At 44.0% G+C, this 10,243-nt stretch overlaps 1 protein-coding gene across 3 annotated transcripts in view; it reads left to right on the forward strand.

Moving 5' to 3' along the window:
• Nucleotides 1-9,594, forward strand: part of CTNNA1 (catenin alpha 1) — a 120,265-nt gene extending 110,671 nt beyond the window's left edge. For all 3 annotated transcript variants that reach the window (XM_075102227.1, XM_075102228.1, XM_075102229.1), the window contains exons 17-18: nt 5,690-5,824; nt 8,383-9,594. In XM_075102227.1, coding sequence (XP_074958328.1) covers nt 5,690-5,824; nt 8,383-8,670 — 423 coding nt within the window. In that variant the 3' untranslated portion in view covers nt 8,671-9,594. The remainder of the gene's footprint in view (nt 1-5,689; nt 5,825-8,382) is intronic.
• The last annotated feature ends 649 nt before the right edge of the window (nt 9,595-10,243 follow it).

The raw sequence follows: 10,243 nt of genomic DNA on the forward strand, positions 1-10,243 counted from the left end.
CCTTTAATATTTTTGATGCAGCTTTTTAATATTAACAATTTTCAAACACCCCATGGACTGAATGGTGAGATTGTCAAAACTCTCTAGCATTTTTTTCGTTGTCTAGTCAGAGTTGATGAAGACTTTTAGCAAGGCATATAGTGACCAGAGCATTTTCTACGCCGTCCCAGGCTGTTGTACATGTTGTGCTATATGTACCAAGGTATTTGAAAAGAATTCTATGGGGTAGAACAAGTACGGGCCACCTTGGGCCTTTATGCGCTGCATTCTGAGCCACTTCAGAAACTGGGTTGGGCAGTGCAAAAGCACCTTTGGTCTTGGTCCACACCCAGATTGCAGAGAAACGTCAGCATTAGTAATAATATTTTGCCTTCAAGAGAGACCCTGAAGCACGGGTAGGTTAAGTCTGAGATCATGGACCAAAATTTATTTTGTACAGCTGTCACTTGCTTTTCAGTCCTTCTCTGAAAGTGAATTCATAATGCAAGGTTTTAAATAAAAACCATGTCACTTCGAAGTAAATCTTTGTAATGCAGATCTCTTTAAATGTTGCATCCAGAGGATGTTGTCTTCACCCTAATTTATTAATGATGCAGTGAAGAATGCTCACTGAGGAGGTAAAGTTGAAAAGTGCTTTTTAAAATGGGTCTCCTTGCTATAGCATTTTTGACAACCATATTTCTGGAAGAATCAGGTGTGCTGCTGCTGTAGGAAACTGAAACATGGAACAGTTTGTGTTACAGATCTCGGGGAATCTTGGGCTGAAGGTTTACAATGCTTTTTTTTGTTTGTTTTCTTGATTCCCATGTTTTATACAAACTGGGTATATAGTTTTCTGCACCAAGCAATTTCAAAATATAGAAGAAAACTAAATGGCTCCTTTCAGTAGAAGTAAGGTCCTTAAAAATGTAAAAGATTAAGCACATGTTTGAAGATAAATATGAGCAGGACTGTACAGTTAGTCATTTTGACAAGAATATAGCTTTTTTCCCCGACTCCATACTCTACTAATACTTTCAGCTTGCATATTTCATTAGATATGCTTACATACTCTTTAGAAACTTGTTAATGTAGAACTATCTGACAGTTACAGAGGATGTACAATGCAACCATTTCAGCGGAGCACTAATGCCTTCCTATGCTTAATATGGGCTTTTAACAAATGGATGGGTTTTTATGTCCTGTTCACCATGTGACACCGGGTGAATCATGACCCCTCGTGTTAGTGTGTCAGGAACTCCTAACTCCTGCCGTCAGGCAGTTTTACAGCACATTTCCTTTGAAACCATAAAAGCTATTATCCAAGGTATTTCACGTCTCTTGAAAAGTGTCTAGCCATCAGCTGGCAGATTTTCCCAAAGGTGTTCCATCTTTCACTCAAAGCAGCAGTCTGCTTGTTTTGAATGGGGGAATAAGAACTAGTTACGAGTACAACAGAAACGAAAATGATTTGCAGCAATACAATGATTCTCCGTATTTTTTTTAATGTTGAAATACTTACAAAGCAAAAGAAAAATTCTGTTGCTTTTTCTCTTCGATAGTGGTGAGAGGTTGTATCAGTAGCTGATCATTAAATTTAAAAGAGCTGGGGGAGAAGCATAGGGATTGCCCCGCTTCCCAGTATAGCAGGCTTTTGCTGTCGAGACTGGTCCAGATGCTGCAGAGAGTGGCCCAGGGATGTGCTCTGTGCACAGGCTGACTCCTGTCCTGGGTGACAGCTGCTGGCATGCATTGCCATGCCCCTGTCCTGCCGCGGTAACCGTGTCCCCTAAACACCTGCTTTCAGCTTCTCTAACCAAACAGTGCCAAGCCCAGCTGTTACATAGGACTGGCAGGGGCGTTTTATTGTGAATTATTTTTACCCTAAATTGGAGATAACAGCGGGAGGAAGAAAAGTCCGTGTGGTTGCTTGCTTACACCTACCAGACATGTGGGGATGGGGATTGCATGCTTGTCTGAATCAGCACACACTGCAGGAGAGCTCTTCTGTCTTTCCCCAACCCTTTTCTTTGCAATAAGGGAGAAAAAGGTGATTCTGCTTCTCCGCAGGCTCAGCTGGGGTGGTAGGGAGTGAATGTGCACGCATGTTTGCTTGGTCCAGGATGGATCCTGGATTTGACTTGGGGCAGCCAGCTTAGCTTTTGCCAGCTGTCAGTCTCATCTGGGGGGGCATGGGGAGGTGGGGGCGCCCCCCAGCACGCGTTTGTTTCTGTCTACGATGCAGCTATCTCTGTGACTGTCTTGTGGCATCCTCCCGAGCTCGGTCTGCAGACGGGGTTTTTTGTGTCTATGGCTGTTACAGGTTAATACGATAATGTAATCTTTCTTAATCAGTGTTGAAATTGTTGCCTGTTGGTTTTTTTTGTTTTTATCTGAGTGTTCCTGTGTAGGAAAGGACAGGGCTCATACAGGCATCTGCAGTACCTTTTGTTGATGTTCTTTTTTTATCTTGTGTAACATCTCTATTCAAACATCATCTGTCTTCGAACGGAATTCTCTATTCTGCTCGTAGAACTAGCACACACAGTATAGGACATGGTTTTCAAACTCACGTCATGTTGATATATACAACTGAATAATATTTCCTGTTCCGATGCTTCCGCCATTAATGTTTTGCTGCCTTCTTTAGCCATTGGTAAACATGCGGCAGCCTCTTTCCTTGAGAGTGTCTTTCCTTAAATGGTTTCCATAAACTCACAACCTATAAAGTACTTTGAATTGTTTAGCGGTCCTTCTGACGTGCTGTATTGTGCATTTGTCAGCATTCAATTCAATCTGCCGCTGTGCTGCTCGTTCACTTTGTTAGATGAGCTGTTTGGGAGATGGAGAGCATTTTCCAAAATGGTAATTTCAGCTTTTCATTAGCTCTTTGGCCGACACTATTTGTGGACTTTCTCTAAAACATCTTGTACTGCTGACTAATATTGATTAGCTTAAAAAATTAACCTGCAAGCTTTGCTGCTTTGTTATTCATGGTTTTCACTTCACTGATGGAAGCAATGTCCTTACAGAAGGGTTGCAGATACTTCAGGCGTTTTCATTAGCTTTCTTTGGGAATAAGAAAGTGATTTCTGGTAGTTTATGGACACACAGGGTCAGATGCCTGTAAAGCCATCCAAATATCCATAGCCCTGTGTTACACAGCCTGATCTGCCTGTCCCAGCTTGCCAAAAATCCTGTTGTGTGCATTGTGTGTGTTTGTGTGTGCTGCCTTAGATCACAGCTCAGCAGCCTGCCATACAGAGGCATCTCTATATGCAACATATAGTACAGCTGTTTTCTCTCTGCTGTGCTGAAATACCACATTGGCTTCAAAACCCCACGTGTTCTGGCCCTGGAAAAAACAAATGTATTTATTACCTACACTCACCTGCCTTTCAGAGCTAAATGGCTGTTGCACCAGATAAGTTACTGGTGTAGGAAGCAAATGGTCCATGTGAATGTGACTCGTGTTTGCACACCACTGCTTGTGCGACACGACGGTCTGTTCTGGTGCAGTCTCCTTTTGTGCCTTTTATATAGAGGGAAACTTTGGTTCCTGTTTCTGTCTTGTACAGCTAGAACCGCAGCAAGGAGAGAAGGTCTGCAGTGAGAATTAGGGCTCAGGCCCTACTGCTGACACCCAAGAGGGCATTTTTACCTTGCTCTGAAAGGAGAGGAGAGGCTGTGTGGCCATAAGCAATGCACCTGAGCTTCAGTGAAGCTTAGTGTAGTAAATTGGTGCTAAATTTAAGATTATTTTTCCAAGCATACCATGTCTATTACGAATCTTCAGTTGACAGTCTGTTGTACAGGATTGGGGTACTAGATGAGATGGGGTTTTGTTGTGAACAGGGGGGTGTGGAGAAGAGCTCTCACAGACTGTGCAGCTCTCTGAATCTCAGCAGGGTCTGGTTGGTGGGAAGAGCAAGCAGGTGCTGGGTGAAGAGAATCGAATGCTGCTTAGAGCAAGAGTCTCTTCTCTTTGTCACATCTAATCACTGGTAAATCACTCTGGCCACTCTTGGTTTCTGTGGAGTTTTTTGCTTGTTTGGAGGCAGCTGTTGACAGGCTTCTCTGGGACAAGTGGCTGGTTGGGCAAACCTGCAGCTAACACGCTGCCTGGAGGGGAGAAGTGGAGGATGGTGTGCCCTGCTCGCTGTTGAGTCAAGCTAAGCTGCACGGCCAGGGAAAAGCATTTGGATTTTGTGCGAGTGCATGTGTGTACGGGGTGCTGGAGAGCCTGCATTTAGTGATGGGGGATTGTGCACCAAACCCTGGATGCTGGAGATTTAAGGAGTTTCTGGATGGGGTGCAGCCAACTCAGAATGATGGAGATCACTGCAGGGTCTGCCTTTGGTCTACCAGAGCATGATCTGTCGAACCATAATATCCCCAGCACACCCCTTGCAGTAGCTTCTGCCATCATGAATGTATCCAGACTGGTTTAAAATCTGTTGTCTTGGGCACTGCTTGAGGCACAGCCAGTGACACCTGGAGGTCAGAGCTGTCCAACAGCCCAAGTATTTATTTACTCAGTTGCAAGATGTTTGGTGCCCCGTGATGGGGTGCAGGCAGCCCTCGGTGCCCCGCTAGCGCTGTGTGCACAGGGCAAGAGCGTGGCATGCATGCCCTGGGGTTTATTTATTAGCAGCATGAGAGGCTGGTGGGCAAAGGGCTTGTGGAGTTCAGCACGTGCCAGCTGCTTTATTCACTAGTCTTCATGCAGCCAGAGCGTGCCAATAGATCTGAGATGCCCCGTTATTCTTTGGAGAAGCAATGCTGGCTACCATGCTCACTGCCATTTTTAAAGAGACTGCAGGACTGGCATGGGTAGCAAAAGGCTTCCTGTAGCCTTTTTGCCTTGTACTTGCAGATCCCATTTTGGACCGTGGCCGCCCCCTCAGCAGGGCTCCTCTTGTTTTGAAATCCAGCGTGAGACTGGCTCATTAATCATCTCGCCACCGAGCTTTGCAAAGCAAGGGATGTCCCTTCATTTCTGTCCGAGAAAACAGCTTTCTGAACTGCACTGCAGTCTCTGGTACCTACATAGTCTTTCAATTTGAAAGCTGAAAAAGTTGCTTTTATCTTACGGATGAGTGCTTCAGCAAGCACTTTAAAAATTTTATTTCATGGCTGGTGAGGAATCTAGTTTCCACACTGCGAAGAAATGGGAGCAGAAGTCAGAAATATCTTTATCTACTTTGTTGGATATAATTGAGTAACTGTCGGGTTTATCACTTCCTAGCTTAAAATACTTAAGATTGGAAGTTGAGACTGGATTTGGTAGCATCTGCTAGTTGCAGTTTGAGATCTTGGATGTCATATCATTGCTTCTGTGTCCTGTACAGTGTACAGGAAGGACCTTTTGTTAACAAACCTGCTCTAGAAAAGTTAGGTAGCCTTCCTCCTCCTCCTCCTCGCAGGGACCTCAGGGGCAGCTGTGCAGCTGAAATGATCCCAGCAGTTTTGTCTAGCAGCTGCCCCTGTGTTCTGATAGCCCGTGTTTATTGCTTCTGGTTTTTTATAGGTATTTAGTGATGTCCATTTATTGCTCAGTTGTATTTTGAAAACCAAAGCTCAGCGGAAACTGGAATAATCTCTGAAGCACATTTGCTATTTCAGAATGGTGTTGCCTGCCTTCTCCCTAAATCATTTCTGTTCCAATTTTTGTGACTGCAAAGTAAAACTTGACCTTTGTTTTTTCCAGTGCCCCGATTCTGCGTGCAAGCAGGACCTCCTAGCCTACCTGCAGCGCATTGCGCTGTATTGCCATCAGCTGAATATCTGTAGCAAAGTGAAGGCTGAAGTTCAAAACCTCGGAGGGGAGCTGGTTGTATCTGGGGTACGTATGAGCTATGACATGTCCACTTCATGCGGTTTTTCTTCCAGGAGTAACAATTACTCCAAGCTAAGCTTTTGTGCTAAACAATATAGAATATAGACGAGATTTTGGAGCATTCATTCGAAGTTTTAATGTATGCAGAGTTCATAATACTGCCTGCAGTGCCTCATTGTTCTTGGAGGAAACACTGTTTGAAAAGGGGGAAAAATACAAATAGACTTCATTTTTCCTTACTCAGCTGTGTTTGTAGACAGATTCACTTCACCTCTGTGTAATCTACTGTTTTTCCAGACCGTTTTTCACTCTTAGTGGAGTTAAATCACTTTAATCAGTGTAGCTAAACCCACCCGATGTTTCTGCACAGCCTTGGAACATGCTGGGGTCCTGCAATGCTCCAGAGATGTTAATATTTCAAAATAGCTGTGCCCTGAAGAGTGCAGGGATTTTTAGTGGCTGCTCTGTTTTATGACAGCTGAAAGCTGCCGTATGCCAGCCTGCTTCCTTATTCTAGCCATTACTTAGCAAATAATTTTTTTCACTGTAGTTCATGAAATGCTTCCTCCTAAGAGGAATCTATATGATGGATATTTGGAGGGAGGGAAGTAGAGCTAAATTCTTAATTTATTCTGGCATATTCTCTCTTGCCCTAGATGGGTATGTTTGATCACTGGTGTTTTGCCCATCCATGTCATGTTTGAAGAAGGGACAGAAGTGGCTGATAGTCCAATATTGCTACCCAAATTGTTAAAAGCAAATGGAAAAACAGTTACCACCTTCTGCCATGTAGATATTTCAAATGCTTAAACTTACTAGCACATGTTTTTTCTCACGAACAAGCTAGAATTGTAGAATGAGCGCTCCGGGACAGCCACAGCTGAGGAGGGTCTGCAGCAACCCGCTGCAGAAGCAGCGGTGCTGATGGACCACACATGCATAAGCTCAGTCCCTTCGCAGGGGAGGTGGGTTCCTCTGCTGCACCTCCTACTGCTGCCAGTCCCACATGCTTAGATTTCCAGCACAGCGGAGCTGAGTGATGAGATGTAATGAAACATGTGTTGCTGTGCATCTCTGTTGCATGCCTGATGTCCTATTAGCTGGAAGGCTGAAGGCATCGTGCCGTCCAAGTAGTAGATGTGTCATTATGCAATAATACGTGCTCCAGGGCTTTACTGCAGTTATTCAGTGTCTTCAGAATTTACATACCCTTCTGCCATAAATTAGTTATATGAACAGGCTAGCATCTGTAGTCTAATCTCCTGGTTTTATATGTTCTCCATGAGTGTGTCCACTGGGGCTGAATATTGCCAGCAGTAGCTTCTATCAGATTCACAGGCAAAGACCTCTGCCAGTCCAGGGACTTCATCTGTCTAAAAGTAAAAATTCCCTTCAATGTTAACATCCTGCCCCATCCATATACCACAGAAATTTTGTGAAAGCAGAGCTATAACCGGGGCAGTAAGAGCTTGTACCCTAAGCAATCTGACAATTCATTTAGCAGAGTACATCCTTGCTTTCCTTGCATTTGATATGATTCTTCCTGCTGTGAAGATTCATGGAAATAGTCAAATGCAATGAAAGTGTTTTCCAGCATCATGACTGGGGTGAGGAAAGCAGACAACGCTGGCTTGCTGGAGGGCGCAGATCAGATCTGCTGTGGTGGTACTCGGAGCACAGTGCGATGGAAAGGAAGGTACCAGCACCATAAGAAAAGCAACCAACCTCCTGCTCAGTTTATTTTGCTGCTAGATAAGCAACGGCTTCAAGATTTTTCCCAAAACCTTCTTCAGATGTCTACAATGCTGTCATTTAAGTGTGTGGAGGCAGTTGAGCTCTTCTGTAAGCTTAGCAGAGATGCAGAAATCCTGCCCAACACCGAAACCCTGCCCAGGCTGTTGGGCATTCACAGGCTGGAGGTCCCACCCAAAGCAGGGCACTGGTACCCGGAGGAGTGGGGTTCCAGCTGGTGTCACTACAGAGGTCCTCCCCTCTCTTCCACTCCGCCCTACTTTTGGCTCTTCACCTCTGCCATGCGCTAAAGCTTTGGCAAATGTTTACCCCCCCACCCCCCACCCCCACCCCATTTTAATGCTCTTGTAAATCAGGAACCACCTGGGACAGGGCTCTATGCCTGGCTAAGGTGCAGTTGTGTTCCTTCCTTTCCAATACAACTTAATATTCTAGGGTGATTTAAATATTTGTTATCTGTGATTAAGGTATTACTACAGCTTTATTAATTTCATTAGAGAATAAGCTACTGTTAAAGCTTAGTCACAAAAGCAAACAGCAACATACACATCTTTTTGATTGCCATTAATATGGAAGAGGCACAGATCATGGGCAAACATTGCGCTTTTTATGGTGGCACAAGCCAGGTTTTTACCATTTAGTGTCCAAAGGAAAATACCGCCTTGAATTTGGAACCTCAGATTTCAAAAGAAAACACAGGAAAAAAAATCTGTTTTCGAGTGCTTTTACACCCCTGGACTGTTCTGTTTTCTGGAATCCTGTATTTTTGTGGGTTTTATGGCGTATAATGCTTGTGTGTGTCTCTCTGGCAGGTGGACAGTGCCATGTCTCTTATCCAAGCAGCCAAGAACCTGATGAATGCAGTGGTGCAAACCGTGAAGGCTTCCTACGTGGCATCGACCAAGTACCAGAAGTCCCAGGGCATGGCATCGCTCAATCTTCCTGCCGTCTCTTGGAAGATGAAGGCTCCAGAGAAGAAACCCCTGGTCAAGAGGGAGAAACAAGACGAAACCCAAACTAAAATCAAGAGGGCGTCCCAGAAGAAACATGTTAACCCGGTGCAGGCTCTCAGTGAATTCAAGGCAATGGAGAGTATTTAAAGAGAGGTCTCCCTCTCGGTTATTTTTTTTCTCTAGCCCACTACTGCTACTTCAAGAACTCTACTTTTAATATTCTAAGGATTTTTCAAAAGTTAACTATTCCTCAGAATGTATTTACTTAATATAATTTTGATAACTTTGTTTAGATTACGTGGGGAAATACTCAAATTTATAAGTCGTATCAATATAGCTTCAGCCTGCGGAAGTGTGTTTATTTAGATTGCTTTTAGATTTCAGGGGTGTATTTCTAGCGGAAAATTATTTTGTATAATCTTGCTTTAAATAAAATATTCTATAACCAAAGAGGATTTTACAGTAACACTAACAGTTAACACTAATAGCTGAATCATGCTACTCGGAGACTGCAGTTTTTCATTGTGATCAAGAGAGGTAAATTAGATCTTTTCACTCTAAAAAAAAAAAAAAAAAAAATCAATTAAAGTATTGTATGTATTAGTGTATTCCTGCTGTTGGGGTGGAGAGGGAGCAAGCTTTGTACGCTCAAAGGAGCATGAAAATGCAGCAAGCGCTAGCTGCACTGCCACAGCAGTGTGACCGCGACTGGAAAACAGCTGGAAAAACTATAAACCCTTGCCTGGGTTGGGCTTTGCTGGGGGTGGTGGCGGGAGGGGGTGGTGTCTGGAGACCGTGGCGGTGCCTGGTTGTGCGACGCCGCGTTGGAGCCGATGCGCTGCGGGTCGCTGCCACGCACGCCTGGCGTACGGCCACCCGCGGGTTACCTGGCTGCCGGCCTGTCCGGGGGGGTTTCGCAGGCAGCTCTGCTGGGGCAGAGCAAATCCAGTGAAACACACGGTTGTGAGGGCGGCTGGTTACTTCTGTGTGACGCCGGACGGGAATTTTAAAGCCTGGTTACAGATTACTAATGTATTTTGCTGCGGGACACTAATAAAGTTGCTTTTACCAGCCGGTGTATTGTGGTGCTGTGAATGGAGCGGCTCCCAGCCCGCCCCTGCTCCCCCTCCCCGGCATTCAGATGCAAATCAGCTTTGTACTCATTTCTCATAATTGCTCTGCATCCCGCCTTGGGCTTCCAAAGGCACCCAGCAAATAATGTTTATTCAGTCTGCAATTTAGACTATACATTATTTGTGATAACTATAGCTACAAGGTATAATTTCGCTGTCTTATTTAAATTTTATGAATTTCAGTGTGTTTTACACGTACCAATAAAGTCCAGTATTCAAGAAGAAGCGCCTGCACAGGGTCAAAGTCGCTTTTGCTGTTTCTATAAAGCATCCATTAAAATGGAAAGCAGCCTGTTCTGTAGTTAATGTTTTAAACAGCATCTAAATTTTAGAGCCGATCCTTGGCAGTGTTATGTTATAATTTTATTTATCTTGATCAGCTTATAATTTACTATATCAAGGTTATTGCTGTCACGTTACCAAAACGCTGATCAGAATTAAGCTAAATAGTGCTTGGGATATTTTTATTATTTATTATGTTTTCAAATTATTATATTTTCAGACATTTTAGCCTCTTGAGTACAGATAATAAACAGCTGAATTATATACTAGTTTTCATACGCCTTTAACATCTAAGCAGGCATCTG

The sequence above is a fragment of the Phalacrocorax aristotelis genome, chromosome 8 (assembly GCF_949628215.1).
Source record: "Phalacrocorax aristotelis chromosome 8, bGulAri2.1, whole genome shotgun sequence".
Taxonomy (NCBI): domain Eukaryota; kingdom Metazoa; phylum Chordata; class Aves; order Suliformes; family Phalacrocoracidae; genus Phalacrocorax; species Phalacrocorax aristotelis.